Source organism: Ptychodera flava, chromosome 7, assembly GCF_041260155.1.
Source record: "Ptychodera flava strain L36383 chromosome 7, AS_Pfla_20210202, whole genome shotgun sequence".
NCBI lineage: Eukaryota > Metazoa > Hemichordata > Enteropneusta > Ptychoderidae > Ptychodera > Ptychodera flava.
This window is the reverse complement of record NC_091934.1, coordinates 17,043,899-17,070,677: the sequence shown is the minus strand read 5'-3', so window position 1 is coordinate 17,070,677 and position 26,779 is coordinate 17,043,899. Positions and strand designations below refer to the sequence as shown.

Here is a 26,779-nt window from a genome sequence, read left to right as displayed (position 1 = left end):
ATGAAATAGAATGTTAAAAAAGTGAATAAAAAACCATTATATTTTATGAAGATATAGCGTAAACCTACCCGAAAAAAGCAACACCAACAGCGCCACCAAGCTGTGAAATCGGAATACCATTATTTCACATACTTTACTCACTTACATCGCTGTACACTCATGTAAGCCTCATCTGTCTTCGTAGTGTTTGATTGGCAGTAGGTCTCTCCTAAAAGCAAAATAAACTTTTTTCCATCTTCTAACGAAGTAAAACTAACTACGAAACGGCAAGCTAAATATTACAACCTCTGAAATCATCTTAGAACGTTGGTTTCGAACTTTTCTGCGCGACTTCTTGAGAACGCGCACATTCGAGAATATTAACATCTGCGCGCCACGCACACTTTGGAAGGAATCCCGACGAATGTTCCATCTTGATAACCGAACATGCGTTTTACATATCCTAAGCCATTTTATTAATTCATCTCACGTTTTCATCCCGATCTCATTACCAAGATGTAAATTTCGGAAGTAGGCTCAGCGATCCATGGAATTGCGAGTTTTTTTATTAGCATGCTTGATCCTGGGTATCCCAGCATACATCTGTGCTCAAGGTACGTCCAAAATATCAAATTATGAAACTGGCCCCTGATCGTCTACTGCGTGCGGTAAAATTGTTTCTTTTTATAGATAGGCCTAAAGTCATTTATTCAGAAAACAGTAATATCAAAATGATTGACACATTGCTCTCTCTCTCTGCCAAAGTTTCATATGCATAATACGATACCAGATGTTGTTTGTTTGTAAACTATGCACATAGGCCTAGTAAACTGAAGACTTTGTCTACGTAAGGTAGACTGTTTGTAGTAACGTTTGATATCGGGAGCTATTATTTAATGTCATAATTAAAAGACAATTCTGCTTTGACAGTACTTATTTTTTATCAGTTCCACCTACTGCGGCGTAAAATTTAACACTTGTATCTTTTTTGCTTATTTTGTATGTACCAGTTCTAACCATCGCCCCGACAACGCTATGTGACGTCATCAAAGAGCCACGGGTTTGTGTGATGAGCCGTGACGTGGGCGATGACGCAAAATTTGACGTAGATATTGAAGGCGAATTCAATCACGATGAATTACAGTGGTACAAACATTACGTTGGTCTACCGCCTTATTTCCGCAGGTAAAAATATTTCAAATAATATTTTTATTTGAGATATGTAGGTTTCCTTTGTAAAGACCGTTTTCATTGATTATAGCGGCTAAATATATATTTGCTTTATCGGAATACACACCAACCGAGCAAATGTCAGCGACCTGTCTCTCACGTACGAAGCCCCATAGGTGAAAAGTTGAAAATTACCAGAGTCTGGCGTAAGCGGCGCTGTTCAATATTGCTGACAGTGTGCATGAAAACATAATCAAGAGATTCACCCAGCGTATGATTGCTTTTAATACAGTAAAAGAAATTACTATTTCGGTATGAAGATGGAGCATAACCAAATGTTGAAATTACATCACCATTTTTAACATTATATACTATGGGCAGACAAGCAGAATTAAAGGAAAAGTTAGTCCAGAACCACTGGTTTTAATTTGAGTACATGCCAGAGAAATACCTGTTACCATCTGATTTTAAGCAATTCATGTGTCTTTGTGACTAATTCCAGTCCACAAAATAGTAAAATATTTCATTTTATAATTTCTGAAGAGACCAACTGAACTTTATTCTCAAACCAAATGTAAGGTTACTTTACGGACAACCCCCCCAAGAAACTGATCAGTCCCTAAGGGGAATCTTTCAATGTATGCCAGGTTTCAGTTTAACATACCAATTGATGAATGTGAAATATCACACAAGATGTACCCAGTCACCGCATACTTGCATTTATCCGTATACGGTAAAAGTGCTCAGTCACTGCAAAGTTTGGAATTGTCCTCGTCTCATCTGGGAAATTTTTTTGCGAAATAGGAGAACACTGAACAAGATCATCTATTGAACACATTTCAGTACTATTTCTTTTTTCATGCATGTTACGTCAGATCTTCTTACTTGACAAAATGTTGCCATTCTTGGACCTTTCTTTAATTTTTGGTGATCTCAGCTTCAAGGAAAGAATAACAGCCCCCGGCATGATTGGAGAAAACATGCACCTAACAAACGACGGCAAAAGCCTGACCATATCTCCATCAAAGAGGACGACTTCTACGAAAACAAATACTGGATTGAGATATCGGAGGATCAACTCCCTTTTCAGAAAAACATCAGAGCGTATCAGCTTGACGATGATGAAGTCAGATACCCATCAAAGAACAGAGTTTATTTCATTGTGCAATGTCGACCAGTAGGTAAGAGAAAAAAAACGTGGAAGAAAGAGATATTGAGAAAAGTAAAGAAGAGAAACTAGTTTTTATAAAATTCTTTATTTGATGTCCAAATATTGAATGCTAGTTAATGACCAACATCACAATTTTGGTCAAGCAATCCCTTTGTCACCCTTCCACCCCTATTTCCCTGTCCAGAGGTCCAACTCTATGAAAGAAAACAATAGGTCAAACCTTGAATTTGAATGGACCACGGTACAAACAAACCCACATGTGCAAACGTGCATAGAAGTACGTTTGTACACATGTGGGTTTGTTTGTTTGTACTGATTACTATTATGTAGATTTTTTATTAGCAACAACAAATAAACAACTCCATGTATTGACATTGATTTTATTATTTTACCAACCAATGATTAAAAGAAGTTGATGAAACCAAAGCATGCAACAATAAGCAGACACTCTGTGTGCTAGAATTTGCCTTTATTATAGTACACTTAATAGGGCTTGCCAGCAACTCCATTTCTGTAAAAAGTGATGTAAGCAAATAAAAGTCACATGATGTGTCTGGACCAATGAAAACAACTGATTCTTGTATCCTTGAATCTTCCACAGATTTAGGACCTTATCTCGTTGGTGACAATTTGCATATTGATCTAGAAGACCACTACACCATACCAGCCTCTGCCATGAAATACATTTGGACAAAATCTGTGTCACCGTTGGAATTTAAAGTTCTGGAAGACGTGGACGGCACAACGATGGACAGTCACAGCATGCAGTTGACAGACTTTGGAGTTGTCAGCGTACGCATCTACGGAAGTAAAGAAGGCATCCCGGGACGAGTGCAGATTGCAGAGAGGAATTTCAACATTCAGTTAGGTAGGCTGGTCATTTTCTTACTGAAGTGCAGTACAAAGGCAACGATGACTGATTCCCCTATTTTGATGATCACAAAATATTCCAAGGTAGCTGTACAGTTGGCTAACTGACCATGTTCCTCTGAGAAGCTATCCTTTTCTGTTAAGTCAAACAAGGATATTCTTCAGAACAAACGCTTCTGGGAGGGCTTATAAGTTATGCAGAAATCAATGAACCCTAATTCTACCATTGATATTGTGAATGCTGCTATGACCTGTAAAATACTAGCTCATATATTTTTGGTGAATTTAGTGAAGTTTCCAGTATTCTGTTCCAAATCAACCAGACATGAGCTGTGAACACCTTATGAATTGATACAAGGTTTCAAATATCCCATGTACTGGTATTCTGTTTGAAAAACTGAACATGTTAACAAAGATGTGAACAGTAGCATGCACACTACCTGTAGATGAAGTAGTTCAGTTATTCACAACCTGACCACATTTTGGGCAAAGTGAGATGTGGTGACACAGAAATGATTGAGTGTGAGGGTCACAATTTTTAAATTACATTTGACGTGTGGATACTAAAAATACCAGATAATAATAATTCATGTTCTCTCATGGTTATGGTAAATGATGTGATGACCAAACTGATGGCCATACACACTTTTACTGGAGATGTGACAATAGATGGAGTAAAAAACTCTTGGACTATGATTGCTCAAATTTTCAAACAAATACTTATTTATGTTTGATACTGGAACAGAATGCTGTAAACTAAAGCTTTCTTTCATAACTTCACCAGAAATACACTGTACTATTATTTTACACTGCATCGCAGTATTCATTGCATCAATGGTAGATGTAGTGTTCATTGATTTCATCTGAGGGACTGCAATGGAGTTTGGGAAGGGCTGGGGAAAAGAAAAAGCCAATAAAAATCATCAAGAAAACAGCTTTCATTGAATAAAATACTGACCCATTTCTCATGTTAATTTGAACACAGCTCCAGTTTAATATACAACATAATTTGAAAATTACAAAACTTCAGGTGTCAGATAAAATATATACATATATCTTGTTGTATTTACATGATTGTACTGAAAGTTTCCTTTGATTTTTGTCTCATTTTAGATCACAGCAGGGTTTGCACACAAAATGGACCACGAAAAGTGTGCCAGTGTACTGTTGGTTACCAAGGCAACGGTAATATCTGTAAAGGTCAGTGACCTTACATCTGGGATCTGGAATGTGAAAAGAGGATTGTTGGTTAATGATTTGTCAGCTCATTTCATTGTACTTTTTGTTCAAGGAAAATTCTTGTTTCAGTCCGACAAATAATTAATTGAAAAACTGTACTTTTAGTGCTAAATATATCAGCGTTGACTTCTCCAACTTTTGAATGACATAAATGTTAGTGTTTGAATATGGCTTTATGTTTATGAGACTTGGAAACAAGCCTTCATCAAATATGTATGGCTTCAGCATTTCATGGTGACCTGAATAAGTGAATTTCAGCTTTGTTGGGACAAATAAAAAATCAGCCATTCACAATAAGTATGGAGTGACATGTTAATCCTTACCAATTATCACAAATTACAACTTTTCCACCCCTTCCGGTAAATGGTTCAGCCGGTGATGTGACATGGCTGAACCGTTGTCAAGGAAATGATGGTGAAAGGTCATATTCATACTCCAGTGAGAGACAACTGACCTAGTCCATTAATAACCTAAAAGATTCATGATGTTTTGTTGTTTTTTGACATGTATCTCACACATTTTGAGGTCTAAGGGGAGTTAGCGTCAGGAATCCATTCTGCAAATCATATTAACTGTCAAATACAAACCATTAAGTGTCGAATATTATTATCACACATATTTATGGAGCAAAAACATTTGAATTGGATGTTTTATTTCTTCCAATGGATCTGTCTTTTGCTTTTATGTTTCAAATTCAATAGTGAATTTTGGTGAAAATATCTTTCATATATCGAATGGTCTGTAATGTGCTGAATTGCAACAAATCCCTAGATCAATTTTAATCCGGCTTAACTGATGGAGCTCTGTACTTTTTCATTCAATTCAATACTGATAGGAATGTCACCACTGTTGTTGTGTGAAAAATCACCTTATAATTTTGACGTATGAGGCTCTGATTAGCCATTGGGAATGATCTCACTATAATCAACATACAAGGCTTTGACATTGAATTATGTTGTCTTGTCAGTTGTATAATATGACCAAGGTTATCACTGATACTCCAATACAAAGTGTACTTGGGATCAACACTGGGCCACTAGCCTGTTATTTAAAATTCTCTCACAAGACACAATGTGCATCAAAAGATACTTCAAAATGGGAAGTAATAAAATAATCAAGTTAAACAGAACCGTATTAAGCAATTAAAAGCAATTTGCATATACGATATCAATGAGCTCTATTTCCATAAATACAAGCTCTCGGGATCTACCTTATATTGTGATGGTTTTTTAATTGGAAAGGTAACAGCATTAGCAAATTAAAACAGAGAGATATCACAGTGAGGTATCTCTTAATTTGATACGCAGAATGAGAACTCAATGAAGCTGTCCAGGCAGGACTGCTGGAATCATGCCAAGTTGTATTACAATTCAGAATTATCTTGTAGATAGTGTTTCTAATTATTATTTACTAGGAAAGGTACTCCAGGCCTTGAAAATTACAATCATGTGGACAAGGTCTATTGTTCAAGGTGTTGTGCCATAGTGTTTGTTCGCATTGCGGAACTACTATCATTATCATAGGAAATTATACTGTTTCAAGAATATGTAAATTCAACGGAGATTTCTCTAATGTCACTGATATTAAATAAAAATTCTTCCCTATATCTGTCATGTTAGATATGAATGAATGTGAAAATGGTCAGGCACAGTGTTTACCAGAGGCTGTGTGTGAGAACACTGAAGGATCATATGAATGCATCTGTCCAGATGGTTACCAAGGTGACGGAGAGAAGGAGTGTACAGGTACTGATAGTCTGTCACATTACTACATTGGATATACTGAAGACAGCTTGTTCATCTCAACATATCGATACAATTACTTTAATTGTTGATTAACATACATATCATGTTTCTAAAGCCCACAGTCGCTCATTCAAATATCGTTCATCAACCATTGCCAATACTATAATTTAAACTACTTTACTGTGGCTGTTTATTCTTTTCTGAGCCATCTCTTGACCGATCTGCATGTCAACTTCCTGCTTGTTTTAATTGAATGTTCTGTGGGCACTCACTTTTTATGCTTATCCTCTTGATGTGTAGTTTCATAATGTTTTCATACTGGTCTTTTAATGAATTATTTATTTATTTTTATTCTGTATATTTGCATGTATTTTATTCAATGCATGAAAATCCATTCACGGATGCATTGACTTTGAATAATAAAATTACAAATTACAATTACATTGTTTTCACACTTTGACTTCAAATTAACATGAGAAATTGGGCAAATTAGTCTTCATGTGGACAATACTGCTATGAAGAATATCCTTGAAAACATTATCAAGAATAGATTTAATGGTGAGGTGAAAATCAGGATATTTGGGAATGCTCATAAAAATACTGCGAGACACTAAAGTATCTGTAAAGCTGCTATAGGTACACCAGTACAGTCGCCAAAATGTTAACTGTGAATAGAAAATCTTATCATTCAGTGGTTTATGTTAACAACATATGCAAGATTATGTCTTCTTTTGTTGTTGCCTAGACATGGATGAATGTGAACTTAACATTCACAATTGTGATACATACGCTAGCTGTATGAACACAGAAGGGTCGTACAAGTGTGATTGCCAGGAAGGTTACTTTGGAAATGGATTTGATTGTATAGGTAAGACTTTAGAAAAGAAGCAAGTTAACCCTCTTATCACTACAATTTGTTTCATCCCTAGGCTTCTGAATGTGATGGATGGATGTTTGTACAGAATTATAACATTAAAAGGATTTAATTTACATGGTTCATGTTTGTTCATTGTGATCCGTCTTTTCAACTGGACAGGATTGAATGGAATCTCAAATAATTAAGAGGTGTACTATCAGATCACATTCTCAATCAAGTGGTACATGCAAAGTAGTGAAGAAGCACAAATGTATTGGAATAGATACGCCGTATTGTTGGTATACACTATTTGTGAAAAGAAATTTGTGTAGTGCTAGTCAAATCCTATGCTGAGGTTGGTCTTGATGGATGTGATTATATTGATTCAGATAGCTGATGTGGACAGGTTTTTTCCTCCTAAAACAAGTCATTGTCAATGACATAGTCCCCACCTGGTTAATTAAATTGAAATGGAATGGAATTGAAACCATTGACAGAAATGGTGATCATATTTGATTGTATCACAAAACATTGACCTGCAAACGTATGACATATGGAGTAATCCTTGTATAAAGTTTGAGAGAAATCGCTCCAGGCATCTTCGAGAAATTTATGTGAACAGACGCACAGACGCAAGCACGGACACAACAAAATCTATAAGTCCTCGGGACTTTGTCCGAGGGGACTAAAAACTAGTCCCGCCCATACTTGATTTCACTAATTCATTTATCTCTACACCAGAAATGAGTATATGGACACCCTGGTCACCCTGGTCGCCTTGCAGCGTGACCTGTGGGTCAGGAACAATGTCAAGGTCAAGGACATGTACCAATCCAGAGAGTGGCATGATATGTGATGGTGTAGCAATGGAACACGAGACGTGTACATCTTCATCACCATGCCCAAGTGAGTAACAATTACTGTGCTGAATACATAGTGATATGTATTACGCAGTGCAAAATGCATACTAAATATTTGTAAAGTCTGTTAAATAGTAATACCATTTCTGGTAAGAGATTAAGTCCTATCATTTCCTAAAGAAGAGTTTCGAAATTTCTGATTGTTGCACATAATTATATATTTTCCATTACATTTTTCACGGTTTGGTATTACAACAGTAAGAAAGCTTGTTTTCAAGATGAACACATGTTTTAATTACGGTCAACTTTCAAAATACTGGACTTTATCGGACAAACTTCTAAATGATATATTCTTGTGACTGAATGGTTCACTGGACATATAGACAGGGAAATCGAAACCTGTGTAGGGTCTCACTTGAAAATCGTCTGTAATTCTTAATCATCACCAAGATGGCGAAAGAACACCTGAAGTCTGAATTGTTACAATATTTTCTTTGAAGAGAACTGATGATAGTAATGGTAATGTTGATTAGGACGTCATCCTCTCTGCATTGACACCTATCTGTAAAACTTTCAGTCAATGGAGGTTGGTCAGAGTGGTCCCAGTGGTCGCCGTGCTCAGAGACCTGCGGTGGACAGCGCCACCAAGTGAGGGTGTGTGACAACCCAACACCATTGCACGGTGGGTTGTACTGCGAAGGGGACTTGTACAAGTCTGAGCAATGTGGAGACCAATCTTGTCCAGGTATGAACATACTGAGTGAGATTCAGAAATTAAATTTTTTTAAAAAACTTTTCTCATTTTTTTCTCATGAAGAGCTATCATCATATTTTGCACAGCTGGATATTTTTCAGTATTAACGCCAGAAGATTTTCTTTAATGAGTCAAATAGGAATCATGCACTGTAATCTTTATTATGATAAATATTTGGAGAAAAAATACTTTTCAAAAATAAACTAGTTTGAGTGATGCTTGTTACAAGTTTACTACAACTAAATTTGCAATTTTTGTTTTACTTTTGGAATTCCAGTTGATGGCAATTGGTCAAAGTGGGGAGACTGGTCAACATGTTCAGCCACTTGTGGGCCAAGTGAGAGGTCAAGGGTGAGGCTTTGTGACAACCCAGCCCCTTCTGAAGACGGTGAACCATGTACTGGCTTGCATAAGGAGACTAAACCATGTGAAGACAATCCTCCTTGTTTTGGCAAGTATAAAACTTTCATCATTTGTAGCCAAGTGGTTGAAAATAATCCTTTCAAAAATTAAGCTTCATGATTTAACAAACAAATGCATTGAAAGAAATACTTTTTAGATCTGAAATATCAACCTTAATACAAAGTTAGCTATCACAATTATTTATTCTTACAACTGGCCCCATTTTATCATCAGATTTGTCAAACAGGCAATTTATTTGGTTGATAAAAATTTCAAAAAAGAACAAATGACTGACAAAGTGTAAATAAGCACTTCATACATCCACTAATATGAGAACCAGGAATTAAGAAGGGCATCTTTTTCAGAGATTTACCATAATATTCAGATCAAAATGCACCTGATGTTTTTGTCAAAATTTTGTAGTTTTGTGTGTTTGCAACCAAATGGTCGCCACGTTCTTGTTCTACTCCCAAGAACATGTTGAAATACACTGTATATACCTTTTCAACTGCATTTTTGTTGTTGACGAGTGAATTCTGGTCAGACTAGAATTCAAATAAAAAACAATAACAGTGCATGTTACATATATAGACCCAAATCCACCCATTCCAAATAGCTGTTGCTTGCTCACTGTTCCAGGTAATCGAGGTTGGAGCAGCTGGAGCCACTGGGGTACCTGCACTGTCACCTGTGGTATTGGTGAACAGTTCCGGCAACGTCTTTGCAAGGACTCCAAATGCTCTGGACAGAACCAGCAACAGAAACCATGCTTTATCAGAAACTGTCCAAGAGGTTACAGATAGTTTTGAAATTTGCCCTGAATCATGAACCTGCTTTTATAAACCATGAATTTAAATTTTGTAATTTTTACTTTTGACGATTTTGATAAATAAATGGCCAGTGTCTTATAATAATACTGATGACTTTTTCTTATAATTATGTAATTTTGATAATGTTGAACTTATGCTAATTAATTCTGACTGAAGTATCACTTTGCACATGAACAGAGACAAAAACCAACTTATTGATACATTTAACCTTTTGAGAGCAAATCTTGTTGCCTTTAAAAAACATACCCAGTCAATTTTTATCAGCTTTTTGCCAAAATTTTGATAAAAAACGGTAGCCAATGAAATATGATATCTGTTTGGTCCAAAATTATCAAACAAATCGCAGAAAAATTCATAAAAGTTGGTAAAATGTTGCACTAAAATTCTGGTGGGAAAAATTAAGGTAATCAAAGGTTTAATGGTATCTTCAGCAATATAACTGCATTTATGAATCTCATACTCAGTAATATAACTTTCTTTGCTATCTTGTTTTGATAAACTACACTGACTTTGCTAGTAACTGGACCAATGTGCTGCTTCAAAGGTTTATAAAAACTGCATCACCACCAAATGATCAGTTCAAGTCTCGACCACATGTTAATGAACAACATAATGAGATTTTTTGGTCACTAGTGCAGTACCTTGGTTGCTGACAGAACACAGTACAGAACCATCATTTCATGAGTGTTATTTGGCACGCAAGAAAGTAACTCTAGATGTATGCATGTGTTTGTGTGAAAGTCAAACGCAGTACAAACACAGTACACATGAATGAAACAAAGTTTCAGAATATATTACAAAAATAGCTGCACAATAGTTGGCAGATGCACTTTGCTTTATGCAAATTTTTTGTCTTCAACAGCCATTAAGACTCCCAGCACATTTAATCTTAGCACATTTAAATTTAAGACAAAAATAATAAGTTCTGGTAATAATATGAATACTATATTTATATGGACTCATACCAAAAGAGGTTCAAATCATGAATGGCTATTTTATCATAATCTACTCACCGCAACATTATATAGGAAAAATCCAGACCACTACAAACAGACTTGTTCAAAGACTTTATTCTTCAGCTGTTCGGCCTTGTGTTTCTGATGGCATCTTTCAATGTAGGGGAGAAAAAACCTGCACGATCCAGTGGAGGGAAGAAGACTCAACAAACTAACAGGATCTAAGAATTCGACGACTTCTGATAAGACACCTGAAATAGCAAGATCAAGACAGATTGAAATTCATCAGTATTTTGTTTTCGGAGACTTACGAAATCGGTCTCTGAACAAAGACTGACCTTTGCATCTCTGCGAGCCATTGAACATCAAACTTTTAAACACAACCAGTTTACATGGAATGTCAGCAATGCTTCACATTCAGTGAAAGAAAATATGTGAACAAATTGAGCAGATTTGTGATGGAAAAATGATGGAAAAATGATAACAATTCCAAATTTAGAAAATTACAAACTGTGTGCAATTTAAGGTATGTATGGAACTCATGTGAAAATGTTCAATATTGTTAGAAAGTGTGACAGAATTCCATAAAAAACAGCTACCCATATTGGTACACATGAACCTGTTACAGACCCAACTTTTTCAAAGTGGTTAGAATGCCAGATTTATGACATTCTAATTTCCTTCTTTGATCCAAATCTATTATTTAAAAGGTGTGTGCTTGTATCTGTGTGTTGATGTCACTGAAAGACAGTGACAAACCCTTCCCCCCCTCTCTTGCAATAATTTAACCCTGTATTTGATTCAGCCAATGACATGACCAGAACAGGACACACACAAAACAGAGGTGAAAGCCAGAAACTCACCTTTGAGTGCCTCAATGTACACAGAATGCACATCAGTCTCAACAGTCATCCGACTCTCTTCATGGCTAACTTTGGCCAGTACCATCTGAAACAGCGCCACCCAGTCATCGCACTGCTGCAGAAACTGAGTGTGGGCGTAATCCACTGTCAAGTGCGGATAGTTGTCGACGATGATCTCACTGGCAATGGCTGTGTCCAACTTAGACTGGCAGAGAATTTCCAAAGACAGGTGTCCGTGGATGGTCTTGTCCAGGGAGGCTATCACCTGCTGTCTGGTTTCTTGGCTGGCCAATTTCCAACACAGAAGAGACTGCAAAAACATACAGCAATAATATACAGTTTTTTTTTTCAATCTATCAGTATAGCATGAGTGAAGCTGCAAAGTGGTAATGGAAATGGCTTTGGAAAAAGTGGATTAATTGTTCAAGGTCTTACAAGTGACCTTATACCTGAGTATAATAAGTTTTACAAAAGCCAGCATAACATGAAGACAATCACTAAGCCTATTCTTCATTACAAAAACAGTCAGGTTTTCTTGGGGGATTCCCTAAGCTTATGGAGCAACTTGACCCCCTAAGATTATGGTGAATTGTAATACTGTTCAGTGTGGTATTCTTCTGTCCTGCAAAAAAAAAACTTCTCAAATGTGATCTATGATGGAATGCCAAGTGAATGATTTGCAAAATCTTTAAGGTACCGGTAGAATGTGCCTCGCGGAAAGATTTCTGGACTCTCAAACTTTTATAATTCTATTCTGATCTACCCTACTTGTGGAGGTTCATTTTAAAGCACTTAGCACAAGAAAATTGACTGCCCTCTTAGTTTTTCGAAAAGCCAAATTTTTTTTCTCCGTAGAGATAGCTCAGGGATGGCAGCCATTTTGAGTTTCAAATATTGGTAAATCTTTGGTAATTTGTTTCTCTCGTACCATAATTTGCACAGTGACCCCCGACTTTTATTCTTGATTTTGAAAGAGAATGGTTGAAATATTCCTTGAGGAAAGTTTGAGCAGAAGTCTAAGTCTTTCACTTTCGAGGCACATACTACCTTACCCTTTCACTACAATGGTTTGGCTCAAACCCATTGTTACAAATGCTGATTTGGGGACCTCTTCACGGGGAATCTGGGGGCTCAAACCTTAAAAGTCTGGACTTCTCACCTGTAGTTTTAACAAATCTTCATTACAACAGCAGCATGGACAAGGCTCATTAGGATCCCTGGTAGGGCTGAATCGGATTGTCTGTGGTGAAGAGGGTCTCAGTCCGTGCGATGGACTTGATTTGACAAAGGCTTGGGGAGATGTGGATCTGCCAAAGCTCTGGGTTCTGTACAACTCACACTGCTGGACCAATGACCTGCTACCTACAGATCACATGACAGGAAGCTACTTTGAAACTGCTACAAAATTTTTGATACAAAGTAGCAACTTCATAATGTTACATTGACAAAAAGGAACTCACAGCTTCTCTTAAACACTGAATCATCCATAAACCTTTTTACCACCATAGTTTGACCAAATCATTTTTGGAATTGGAGGTTTAGGGGTTAGTACTCTGGGAGACATCACTATATCTATGTGAAAGGCCTTCCATAAGTACTGAAACCAAGGGCCCGTTTCATTAGTACTTTCATACAATCATTTACAATGGTTCAACAACTGGATTTAAAAACAAAAGGACTGTACAGTAGTCGTGCGGTTAAAAGGTGAAGCAATAATGAACAAATCAAATCCATTTTAAACTGATCCCTTTTTCATCAATTAATCCATTGCAATCCATATCCGTACGGATCCTATGTCCTATACTTATAACCCTGCAAGTGTACTTGCCAATATTTACTTAGGTTTGAAGTAATTTGATCATGACAATTCATAACTGATAAAATCTCCAAAACCAACTAACTTGAATCATAGCATCTACCAATGTTACCTCAGATCTAACCCCTTCGCTGCCATGGTTTCACCCAAACCGACTGATATCGATGGTGATTATGCACCCCCTCTACAGGGAATTATGGGTAAACAGGTTGAACTGCCCTGGTGCCATCATTGCATGTCAGTTGTTGACCTACCTCTGAAAGGTGGTAGCTGGTCCAACCAAGTATGACGAGGCACAAAGTGGCCGTTTCCCCTGGGCTGTAAAGATCAATACAATGAAGAATCTGTGTTACAATAACAGATCAACACACATTGTTTCCTTTCAGATTAGTAGCATTTTTAAAGGGCCAAAAGTCCCAGAAAAATCTCAATATTCCATATTCATAGGACTAAATTCTGCACGTGATAAATTTTCTATTTATATACGTGTCAATTCCAAATTTCAATACAGCGTTGATAACTGAAATCACCACACACCATATCCACAAGTGTTACTTGACACAAGACTGGAAATACATACTCCATGTATTACACACGACTCTGCTGGTGAATATTTGTAAATAGGAAGATGTGAGAATAGCCATTTATTGTAAACTTCCATAAATTCCAACACATCATGTATGTGTTCAGTCAGGCCACACTGCTTTCTACACAGCCATTATTTCCAACACTGTGTGACATGCATGAAAATGGCCGCCTATGACCTCATTTCCTCAAACATCACACCACTCTGCTATTTATCTTGCAAAGCGAGGGCTGATGTATCACACACACAGACAGAGTTTATGTAAATAAGTGGCATGGTTGTCCAACTCTCGATACTTACATTCAAATGAACAAAAGCTTATATACTCACAATATGGCTGTGTGGGATGGGCCGGGCACTTCCACCAGACTGCTCTTTGCTCTGGCGTTTCAGTCTGGTCATGTAGATTTCAATCAGCAGTCTCTGTAACCATGGCAACAGAATAATGAAAGTGCTGTGTATTTCTGAATGTCAAGGGGTCATGTCTGGTTTGATAGTCAAACACTCCATATTGACCTACAAGTACAGACAGCTTCAATTCTGGTGATGACAATTCTATTGATCATTACGAATGATGTCGTGAGCTTTGATATATTCAAATTGATGGGTCCATAGATATTAAAATTCAGAGGTGGGTTGATGATTATTTGTCTTGTGTATCTTGTGTTTCATAGTACATCCATGACTGAGATTGACAGTTTAATATTGCTTCATTTATAACGAGCATTTATCACATTGACAGTTGTAGCTAGTTTGTTTCTCATTTCGTCAACATTAAATTGAGAAGTTCAAAGGTCACTGTAGACGACCCTTGAACTCATTTTGAATATGCAAATTACCCATGACACGGCACACTCCCATCATGCAGGGATTAAACTGACAGTACAGAAGAGGCTTACAGTACATTTAATGTTTTTTTGTGATTTTAGCAAAGTCAGGTGAACATAAATATTGTCAATCTGGCTCTTATCCTAAACAGCTGGACAAAACTTTTGTTAAAGAATGATAATTTGTTTGCCATCTGTGTCCACTGCACATGATGGAATTTTATCTCAGGACAACTGGAGAGCATTTGAAAAAAATTCCCTCCAAACCCTAGAGAAACAATCTTTTTTCAACTGTCAACACCGAAGAAATCAAAGGTTGGCACTGTAGAATAGTTGGTTTCCAGGGTCTTTGAAGGTGAAAAAGGTTAAATAAAACCACTATACAGCCAATTATTATATTCCTCTCTTCAGAAACTGCTTATGGAGTAAAACTGTGTAATTTTGACCCTCTACGATTGTTTTCAAATTTTGTTTCTGTTGTGCATTGTTATTATCCCTGCATGCAGAGCTTCTTTCCATGTTATTTTACAAACAAAAGGCAAATTTTCCAGGCACATGGTCTGACCAGAGTCTGGAATAATGTATTTTTATCAATGTTGGTGGCAACCCCTTTCACCTCTAAACTTTGATACAGTCCATTGTCTCATATGGTGTGGGTGGATCTAAGTTTACGAAATGGATATGCAAGTATATATAAATATATATTCATATACCGGAATATGTGTGTGTGAACTGTGAAAATTGTCTGGCATCCGTTGCATAAACCCACAACACATACATCACATTAACACTTACCAATGCCTTTGGGAATATGTGTTTCCTGTTGGCTGAGTTCAACAACGCTTCCAGATAATCCCTGACATGGATATTTTCACGGCTGAGTTCAATATTATTCTGATCATCTCCAATGCTGACCTGGAAACAAAGAGGCACACCAAAATAACACAGAGAAATTTACTGTATTTTGAAAACATTATATGTATATTTATAGTATGCCTAATTTTCAACTTCATGAACTAATATTTGCCAAATTACCTTTTCTTCAGTCTTTCTGCAGTGGATTTTCATATTTTATTTTTGTTTGGATTATTTCACAATCAAGAAAGGAAAATACCGTCTACACAGATCAGTCCATAGAAGCTTGTGTTATTGCTGTTACAGCCAAGTAAATTTTGTTTTTAATTACTATTCTTTCCCATTATTACTGCATGGTTATTTCCATGAATCACAAAATAAATATCAGGGAGTTCTAATGATTTTCTGGTGAAAACATCCTACCTCAGATCAATTCCTGCAAAACTGTGCTATAGCAAAGGGCAGCAATAAAACATATTGATTTTGTGATAAACTTTGAACTTTTCATCAAACTCATCAATAGTAATGCACATTTACATATTTTATAGTGTTTAATGTTGCAATGGTATTTATGTACAATGTTACCGTCTATACTGTAAATAGTTCAATATTTTATTGCTCTGCCAATTGTCTGGATTAAAAATAGAAAGAATGATTTTGCAACGGTACGACTAACACAAATATGTTGTTGAAGGATTAAATAATCTCTTTTCATGTGCACATTTTGAGAATTCTTGAACTTTTGGTTGGTATGAAGTTCATGAAGTTTAATTGAAGCCATCCGTTTTCAATGAATTGGTAGAATACATTGCAGGGAAAGGGGTGAGACGGTTGATGAAAGCATGTAGAGAGGGAGACGACTAGTAGTCTAGGATCTCTCTTCAGTTACAATGCAGGTTTGGGTCCTAGACTAGAGGACTAGCTACCTACAGTGTGAAACGGACCATATTAACGTAGAACATGCCTCGGTGACAGATATTCGGACTCTTAAACATTTGCAATTCTTTTCTGATATACCACTTGTGGGGTTCACTTTAAAGCTCTTTCTAAATTCCAAAATTTTGTTTTTCTCCTTATAGTTAACACAGGGATGGTGGCCATTTTGAATTTTAAATATCGGTAAATCTTGGGTTATTTGTTTCTCTAGTACCAAAATTTGCATGTGACCCCAGATTTTTATTCCTGATTTGGAGAGGGAATGATTGAAAGATTCCTTCAGGAAAGTCTGAGCAAAAGTTTTAGTCTTTCACTTTGGAGGCACATACCACCTTAAATGCTTGTCGAATAAGTGTACATCTGTCTTCACCATCCACGTTTGATGCTATTTCAACTGTGACAATATTGAATATTCTAACAAAGCTTAGCTTGTGTAGACAGTATGGAAGTCTATTTGACAGGTCAATGGCATAGGAATGAATGTGCAAATAAAATTGTTTGATAAGAAACACAATTACAGGAGAAACATGGTTATACACATGCACACAAAAGGTTCCACAACTAATAAGCACTGCTTACCACAGATTGTACTCTTTTCCAATGCAGGGGCCTAAAGCTATGTACAGGGTATACAGTGAGTAGGTTTTTAAAATTTTCTGATCATAAAAAATCATAAAATATCTGAAAGCAGAGAACAATCTCTGTATTCAAATTGTTTTCATACTTTTCAGTGTGTTGTTTTACAAAACTGCATAGTACTTGGCATATTGTTTGGGATTTCAGAAATATTTAAAATGTAAGAAAACTCAACACTTTTTTCCAGAAAATTGTGGTATTGTTTCAAGGCAAATATAAGTACCTGTAATTAATGAGAAGGTATCTGGTATCTTTGGCAAAATTATGTTGAAAAGAAGTGAAAAATGTTAAAAAGAATGAAGTGACATATTGGGTAATATTTCAAAACATTTTCCTCCAGTGAAAAGGAATGCATATGCTCTTATGGTCACATGTTACATTGCTTTTACAATTCTGAAAACAGCTGATGCATCTTTTGAAAAGCATAACCCTATTTTTAAGATTTACAGAATCGTACAGCCCTCTTTTCAAATGAAAAGTAAGCGACAAATAATTGCACTATTATTAAATCCACTTGAGGCAGAAAGAAACATCTGATGCAAAAATAACATAACTACAGGAAAATCGGATATTCCAATAATCCATCAAAATAAATTGTATAGAAATGATTAATGATTAAAAGTGAGTGCTAAATATGGATACTTACATCTAACAGTGTAAGTGCCTTATCCATATCTACAGTACCGTTGTCATGGAGATGAACTAACGCTTCTATAAGGACATCTGGTCGGTGTCGTCTCAACAACTGAAAAAAAGGTGAAAATAGTGAATAGAGTATACTCAAGGACTCTGTGCATGGACTCTTTGCCTTGCAGATTTAAAATATGGAATACTCCCAAAAATATGGCATAAATTGACTTGTTGACTTTCACAACACAGGAAGTATTCAAACATGATTATTAAACAACAGTCAAAAATCTGTGGTGTAAATATTTGATTTTGAATATCCTAGTCAGTCTAATTCTACAAAACCAAAAAATTTGAACTGCAATGTACAGCATGAAAGTCTCCGTCTTATTGAAATTTTATCAGTACAAAATTGATTTATAAAGGTTGATGAGTATTGTGAGAAATGACACACATTTCTTGCCTATACAGATACCCACAGTGTGGTCACCTTTTTAGATATCTTCCATAATAAATCTGCACTATAAACCTCTTCCTTTTTGTTATACATTCCGCTTTTCTTTAAATTAGCACTTTCAATTTTTTTGGTAAAATACCATAGACTGAAATGGCATTGTTAAATTTTAAATACAAGAATACAGCTACAATACTGTCTAAAGTTTGTCTTATTTTGATATCTATTGACCAATAAACATATTTGAAAGGCAGAGTAGCTGTAACTTTTGAAAATGTTTTCATTACTTTTGGGCTATAGTAACACATTTTCTGGCTGTGTTCCCTGCAGTTTGTTGAAATATGAAGTATTGAGCTTGTAAACGCAGTGCATTGTGGGTAATTTGTGATGTTTCTTGCTGACAAGGGAATTCAAGTCTAGACTAAGATTCAGTTGTCCTCAATGACATTGTGATATTACAAACATTCAGGGGGAACTTGACTCTGGGATTTTGACAAGATTTTAGCTGCAGAACAAGAAACTACATTTGACAGATAGAACAAAAATCAATGGAAAATAGACCAAAACTCACAGCTTATGAAGCTGTCAAAACTGTCGGAACTGACCTGTGCAATGTGAGACAAGTGTGAAGAATCGCTTTCATCAAGCAACAGATGATAATGCTTGGTACAGGATGTGATGATGGAATCTTTCGACATCGAAGACACCACTGCCAGCGCTGCTTCCAAATCACAGATCTGAAGATACAGAATGCTGGTTGCTAAGCAATCAAGGGAGTAACTGAGGCTGGGAATATAAGAAAGAGAACAGAACATAATGATTTCTGTGATAAATGGATATTTATAACAGATGTGTGACTTTTTCTGAGTGTATCCTGAACATACTCTGAGAACTGGTCTTTGCTAAGTGGCAAAACAATTCAACATTACCCTAGTTGGTATATTTAAGTAATAAACACACCCAGTGACTGTATATCACGAGATTTTGACCAGTTCACTTCATATATGCATGAGCAATAGCGAGTGCATATATGAAGTGAAGTGGTCAAAATCTCATGGTATACCATTGCTGGGTGTGATTTATTGCTATTGTACATAAAGTATATTGAAATTAAGGCATGGAACGTCAAAAAGGTTTTTGGTTTTGCCCGAAGCTCGCGCATGTGTCAGGCGTGGTATATCGCGAATATACCAGAGTTCTTTTCATGTATCGACCAATCAGATCACTGCATTTGCGCTATCAATACACTGGTATGATATAATTATATTTTGGTCATCACAAAAGGGACACTAGACAAGCACTGACGTAAACATGAGACCATTACCACTGATTAACACTAGAAGGAAAATGACCCCTGTGATCTTCAAGAGAGTCTCTTTAAAAATGCAAGATGTGAAAGTTTCAAACTATCATGCAGGTATTGATAATTTTTGGTTGCCATGAAAACATTCAACTATGCTGACTATAATATGGGAATGAGTTCAGGATGAAGAAAGTTTTAAGAATGACCTGACATTAGGAAGTAATGATAGTTTCTAGCAAGTATAACAAGCCAGCTGACTGAAAACTTCATACAATGAGAAATACTGGTAATCTCCCAACTGGGTCTGTACACTCAAAGTCTTTTATATATTCAATGACTTTCAAGGACTTTTTCACCAATTTTAAAGTAACCTCTTTATTTTCAATTGTGCTGGGGTCATGGGTCATCACCACAGGACCGCAAGTGTATTCACAGCTATGTGTATGTGCTGGAAGGACAAGTCAAATATAGATTGATTATGAAACTGCAACGTGAGATTGTGTCTGTGCTAAAAATTATCAAGTAGTTCCAGAAGAGCTACTTTGCTACATTTGAACACTATGTAAATTAAAAAATAATTATATAAATTTACACTTTCAACCCAGTCTACGGAAGTCCAAACTGTGCCATGGAGAATATCAAGGTTGAACCGTACATCTGTTGTTGTAAAAGATTTGAAATGTTCACGTCTATGTTCCCTTTGAAAGGTCAAACTCAGTAATTTTAAAATTCTGTCATGTTGAAAGAACAAAAATAGCAGAAGGCATTTTAATCAAGGCTTACTCTGCGGACGTTGAGTACTCATGTCCCTTTCTGTGGCTCTGCAGAAGTGACAAAGCTTTCTCATCGGTGAACTTGATGACCTTGGAATTGACAATGACCTCTGAGAGCTTGCCAGGTTGGTATTTGCTGTAGATTTCCAGGATGACATCACCTGTTGCCTGGATGGGAGGAGGGAAACTTTGAGTATCTATGATGAAAGTGTTATTACAACGCAAATATCCTATATGAATCTTGTTATTCTACATTTCTGTTATTCTGTTCCACCAGTCAACCAATCTTTGCTTGCCAAACAAAACCATCTATCAGTTACTTTGCCAGCATACCGCATGGAATTCAACAAATTATCATCTCGTCAACTTCCAGTACGTCAGTCTGTCTCAGGTACTTCAATCCTCAGATCAACCTGCTCCCTGCCTTTGTTCACAATTCCATGCAGTGTTCCCGCTAAGGCTTATTTGCGCGCTAATTGCGCAGTGTCTCCGACTGCTCTCGCGGTGGAATTTCATGTTTTGTGCAACTTTAGTCTCAGTCATTTCAATCGGTATTAGTTTTACGATAACTCAGGGCGAAATGCGGCGATCTCAGCGTAGATTTTACTTCCGTGTTTCGAGGTTAGCGCCCGAAGGCGACGCAGTTGCCACCGACGTTCATTGTACGTTGTGACCTACCTCAATAAATTAGCATATAAATGAACGGACCCAGCTGTGAGGCAATCAGGCGTATCTCAAGTTGCCCATCCTCTCGAAACCTTAGAGGGAACACTGATTCCATGTATTATATAAACATCTAGTGCCTTCCATAGCTTCAACACAAGGGACAGCTGTCCTCCACCATGGGTAGAATAATGTATGTATTGCCATTTCATCCATCCATCGATGTAATTGGCACAAGTTGAATTAATTATCTCTTTTTGTTCCCCTCTGACAACTTACCTGATCAATGTCTGGTCTGGGCACTTTTTCTTGAAACAGTACTGAGTTCAGATAAACCAGGAGACCTTCATACTTGAAGTAGGAGTCCTGATCGAAAACAGAGAGAGAGGTACTTAAATTGTCAGCCAGTGCTACTGAAACACTGTACATGTTACCATTCACAATCAATCCATCACAGTTTACAGCTTTCAAAAACTGACACCCGCACACTCTCTTCATGTATACCAGAGCAGTAAAGTTTTAACATGCACCAATAACTTCTAATTAACCCTTTGAGCGCCAAAGTCTGTTTTTGTCCCCTTCATAAAATAAACCCCTGTAATTTTTTCTCACATTTTCGCCAAAATTTTGCAAAAAAAAACTGTAGCCAATAAAATGTGAAGACCATTTGAAAGATTCATAAAAATTGATAAAATGTTTGTACTAAAATTTTGGAGGGAAAAAATTACAGCACTCAAATGGTTAAATTATATTGCACCTGTGTATGCGTTCCTCTACTGTAGACTTCATACACAGTCATCGTGTCTGGTAATTATAGATTTCTAGTACTGTGCTGGCATATACCGGTACGTTGCTGCACTGCCAGATACATTCAACTGTCACACTCCATATGATATCGGTTGATATGTATTTGGAATGCATTCCCCTGTAGCAATGACAGGAAAACTTGCTTCATATTGGTCTTGACAACTGATCAGATCGTACCGACTGAGAGCTGACGTTAGTGGCAGCTGGGTAAACTGCTGGTCACCTGCCAAGCTGGACAACTTACCTTGCTCCCTGAAATGAAGACACATAATGCCTCATACCTGTGATGTAATTTCATCCCTGTGTCTGTTGATGATGTCCGACAAGGTCAACTCTGACATCGCATAATACGATATGGCCAGTCTGTGATCTTCTCCAGATATCCTGGAAAGAATTGAAAACCAATCACAGGAAGTAAATCTTGACTAGTTTGATCATCATATACCGATCAGTGCAATTGGCCCTTGTCATGACCCTTACATAATATCACATTCAGGTACTTTGCCAATTCACAAGTTTGACTGAGTTCACAAGTTTGATTCAATATTTGGTGACAGCCAACTACATTTACTGAAATCTGTACTGAACTGTGATTACCGTGTTACTTGATCAGGCAAAAATTTCAATTTTCCTTTTGCCAAATTGTTTCACTTTCAATACTGCATGCAATTATGTGAATACTAGAATGCACTGTGAGGTCATGCAGAGTTCATGAAAATGTCCTCCTGTCGTCAGCACTTTTGATAGGACTTTTCAACAAATACTGACAAATGTAGACTATTGTGCGATATTTAATTCATCTGTCAGGCAATTTTACATTTGCAAAATCCACGGAAAAGAATATTTTAATGACAATGTACCGGATAAGTCTGGAAAGAAACTGACCGAACTCTCTGGGAAACAACTTCACTTACAAGAAAGCTGTCAAAGGTGAATTGTGAAATATTATCACAGATAAGTTTCCAAAAACTGCATCATGCAGTGATGTGAGGTCAAAGGTTAGGTCAAAGGTCACACACCTTGCATAATGATCTCCGAGCAATGCACAGGACTCCTTCACAAGTTCTTCCAGAATTGCCACACAGCTTTTGTCTTCAGCTTTGTAGAGGGCAGACTTTATCAGGAGATACGCCTCTATTAGTATCTGCTGATACGCTGTGGGATTTGACAACCTGTACTTTGATGCTAAGTCCAACATTTCTCTGTATAGCTCAATGGATGTCGGTTTTTGCAGGACGTATATACTCCAGCTGGACAATACGAAACACAGGAGAGGGTAAATTTGTTTTCACAAAAGAATTCGTCCTAAATCTATTTTTAGCTGATCCACTCTGACATTAAGCACTGTTACGAGCACATCCAAAAAGTCGCCAAACAAAGAGAAAAGTGAAATTTCCATGGGATGCCATTGCTATATTCTGGAATGGAAAAGATGCTACTGAATGCTGTTTTGCCTTCTTTTTGGTCTGAGACACAAAGACGCAAATGGCTGTTGAGTCTATTTTCATATGCTTCAGTCTTAAGTTATAAAACTGCAACCTGGCTCTAAGATACTGTGAAATGCTCTTCTTTTCACAGAACAGACACTGAGTGACTGACATGCCTTTCCACCACTGCATATTAATGAAGTAAATCATGTGACCATTTGGCAGCCAATCAGAATCTTCCCTGCAAAAATTGCAGGACTGTGACCAACTGCGCAATTGCATGCCTTCATGAAATGAATACACAGTATTTCATGATACACAATCATAGTATTTGTCACTTTTCATTTTTTTTGTGACTTTTATGTAGTAATGTATCGCAATCTTTATGCATCTTCACTCAACTGTAAAGATGAACTGAAACTCGTACTCTTAATGTGGACAGAACTTAAATTAAGGTAGTATGCACCTCGAAAGTGAGACTAAAACTTTTCTCAAGGAATCTTACAATCTTTCAAAATCAAGAATAAAAATCAGGGTCATCATGGAAAATTTGGTACGAGAGCAACAAATCATCCAATTCAAAATGGCCGCCAATCCTGTGTTAGCTCTATAGAGAAGAATAAAATTTTCCATTTTCAAGAAACTAAACTGAGTCTCCACAAGTGGTAGACCAGAAAAAAATTGCAAAAGTTTGAAAGTCTGGATATCTGTCCCGAGGTGCGTTCTACCGTAATCACATTATTTGACTTGGGTGCTCCAAGGCAGAGCAAAGCTCACCTCTTTGCAGTGGGAGACTCAATTGCCTTAGACAACATGACAACATAGCTCTCTGCCGCACTGACTGCTCGGATATCATAGAAAGCCTGGAATCCAATCAGGGAAATGTCCGATGTCGATGATGGAATTGCCTAAAAGACAAAAACCAATGATTCAGAGTGATTATACAAAGCCTCACAGGATAACCAAATTTTGACATCAAAATTTGTAGCCTGATGGCAAAATTTCAAAATCAGCCGGCTAGCAAAGAATAGTAAATTTTGATATTTTGTGTGTATTTCTATGACTTGATAAGATAATTCTTCATCAGGTATTTCAGTCTCAGACAGCGGAATTTACTAGTGAATTTTAAATTTGACAAAATGATAGTGCTTATTTATGAATCTTTGAAGAAAGCAGATTTTTTCAACTGGGTTCCTAGATTTTGTTGATTGGACAAATTTTCATGGTCTCTTTCAGTGAAATTTGTTTTCTGATGTTGTATGTAATGATGGTAATTTACTCTCAGCTGTTGTTGGGAAATTCAATCGCCCTGTATAGATTATGTGTACGTGACTCCAAAATAATGCACTGCTTATGAAGTATCGCATATCTCAGTATATCAGCTTCTCGTGACTGGCAATAATAGACTCTCCAGAAGGTTATTCAGCGGCAATGAGATCTTTGACTCGGTGCTATGCCTTCTGGTCCTGACTCTTTGTACTTCCCTTGTGTTGGAACTGTATCACAGAGTCAGGTAGGTCAGACCATTGCAAAAGGTGGATACACATTACCACATGTGGTGAGTGGTAGAATATAAATGCAAATTGTTTATGTGTATGTGACTAGCAAAGAACACCACTGGGGTTGATTTTCATGAAGGCAATTACTTTATGATGGTAAGTTGTGGTGTTGAGGATAGTGGAAAATCTTTACTAAAAAAAAATAAAATAGTAAAATTTCTGAGTGTGCTTGCTAACTTTCAACAGAAGAATTCATTCAAGTTTCAGGCGATATATTTGGTTTACTTTTTTTTTCACCAAGTTACATATAACAAACTCAAGACGACAGAGATGTACACACAGAGTAAGTATTATTTTGATGTTATTATGATATCTGTAACAAATAAGAAAAATCAACAATTCGTACCACGATGGGTTTGAATAAATGTCATCCCAAATGAAGTTCAAGAGATGAGTAGACTTTCCACTATCCAGCAGTTGTAAATAGTAATCTCCTTGTTTCTCATAGGATTCTATGCTAACTTGTTGATGATGTTGCAGACTGCATAGTCATTATTTCACTGACAATGAATCGGAATTATTTTCAACTTGACAACTCAGGGATTTAAAATGATCTAATTACATGATTTTTCATACAAAATACTATTTTAACTAAATTATGCATAAAAACAATGATAAATCACATAACAGTGATTTAAATATTTTAATGCGCTGTTCAATAATGGAAATCGTTCTTTCTCATGGATTTTTGTCTAACATGGAAATAAAGCATATGATTGTTATTTGCAAATAAATCTAAACATTTGGAGTGAAAATTCTGTACGGCATGTAATAAACATAGGGCCAAAGTCCCTGAAGCTACTATAGACATGGATACAAAATTAAGTATTTCCTGACTGTATGAAATTATTTCACTAAGGTCATCCTAGGGACATGTAAATCAAATATTAAAGCTGTCTGATCACCGGTTTTGAAAAAAAAATACCGCAATTATACGGTGTCGCTCACATTTTATCAGAATTGGTACATATTACCAGTATGGGTACCAAAGATCAACCAAAAACAAGAATGACAAAAGCAAATAAGGTCTGCAACTTAGGTGCTGGAGGTCATCTTTAGGAACATGCATATCAACTTCTATTGCAATGGGACAAGCAGATCCTACATACATAAGCAAATGTCAACAAAAAATTAGCCAGAGAAGCTTGACAAAAAGAAAAGGTGGGAGAGTGGGGAAAAAAGAGTACCGGTACATGTAGGAAAAAATATAAAAAGGTATCTTTTAAAAAGGAATGCTACCTCATCAATCTTCTATCCCCTACCCCCTCCTGAATATCAAATGTTCCACCCCTTGAGTCATGTTTACATAAGACCAGCTGGCAGTATATTTACAACTTTGCGGATGTTTTAATTAATACTATGAGTGCTATCATTCAAATGTAAACAGCACTTAAATCAGTTACAGATAGTGAAATTCCTTCCACTGTGGGGGGAATTATGACATCTGGAATTATCCTGGATCCAAATTGCTCATCAGTTCTTGTGTGTCTTACATGCGAAAGTTGCAAAAATTGATTCGCAATGAAAAAATTTACCTCAGCTCTGTTTTCAGGATCAAATTTTACTACAAATTGATATTAAACAAGACAAAATTATGTTCACAGCCTTCGAAACTGTCTCACAACAAATCCTTGGTTGGTGTACCGGTAGGTCATTTAAGGTCACAAAAGAAAATTACCTAAAATATAAATATTTGGGGGTTTCACAACACTTTGAGCAGAAAATTTATCTAATAACATCCCTCGGGACTTTTGTACCAAATTACAAAGCTATCAGACAAGTAATTTTGAGAACAAGTTTTCTTGACCATATGAC

The 26,779-nt window shown here is 36.6% G+C and overlaps 2 protein-coding genes across 2 annotated transcripts in view; one reads left to right on the top strand and one right to left on the bottom strand.

Annotated features, from left to right (window-relative positions):
• The first annotated feature begins 526 nt into the window (after positions 1-526).
• Positions 527-9,849, top strand: LOC139136336 (semaphorin-5A-like). The gene is made up of 11 exons (XM_070704060.1): positions 527-593; positions 990-1,138; positions 2,087-2,330; positions 2,922-3,188; positions 4,304-4,390; positions 6,049-6,174; positions 6,920-7,042; positions 7,772-7,936; positions 8,468-8,635; positions 8,922-9,095; positions 9,686-9,849. The coding sequence occupies exons 1-11, from the start codon at positions 527-529 to the stop codon at positions 9,847-9,849; spliced, it is 1,734 nt and encodes a 577-aa protein (XP_070560161.1).
• Positions 4,161-26,779, bottom strand: part of LOC139136887 (BLOC-2 complex member HPS3-like) — a 45,695-nt gene continuing 23,076 nt past the window's right edge. Inside the window, exons 6-19 of the mRNA XM_070704731.1 lie at positions 24,183-24,313; positions 22,998-23,228; positions 22,260-22,362; positions 21,451-21,537; positions 20,519-20,676; positions 19,038-19,218; positions 17,998-18,096; positions 15,720-15,839; positions 14,428-14,520; positions 13,766-13,829; positions 12,855-13,057; positions 11,696-12,005; positions 10,890-11,083; positions 4,161-4,413 (exon numbers count right to left, since the gene is read on the bottom strand). Coding sequence (XP_070560832.1) covers positions 10,920-11,083; positions 11,696-12,005; positions 12,855-13,057; positions 13,766-13,829; positions 14,428-14,520; positions 15,720-15,839; positions 17,998-18,096; positions 19,038-19,218; positions 20,519-20,676; positions 21,451-21,537; positions 22,260-22,362; positions 22,998-23,228; positions 24,183-24,313 — 1,944 coding nt within the window. The 3' untranslated portion in view covers positions 4,161-4,413; positions 10,890-10,919. The remainder of the gene's footprint in view (positions 4,414-10,889; positions 11,084-11,695; positions 12,006-12,854; positions 13,058-13,765; positions 13,830-14,427; positions 14,521-15,719; positions 15,840-17,997; positions 18,097-19,037; positions 19,219-20,518; positions 20,677-21,450; positions 21,538-22,259; positions 22,363-22,997; positions 23,229-24,182; positions 24,314-26,779) is intronic.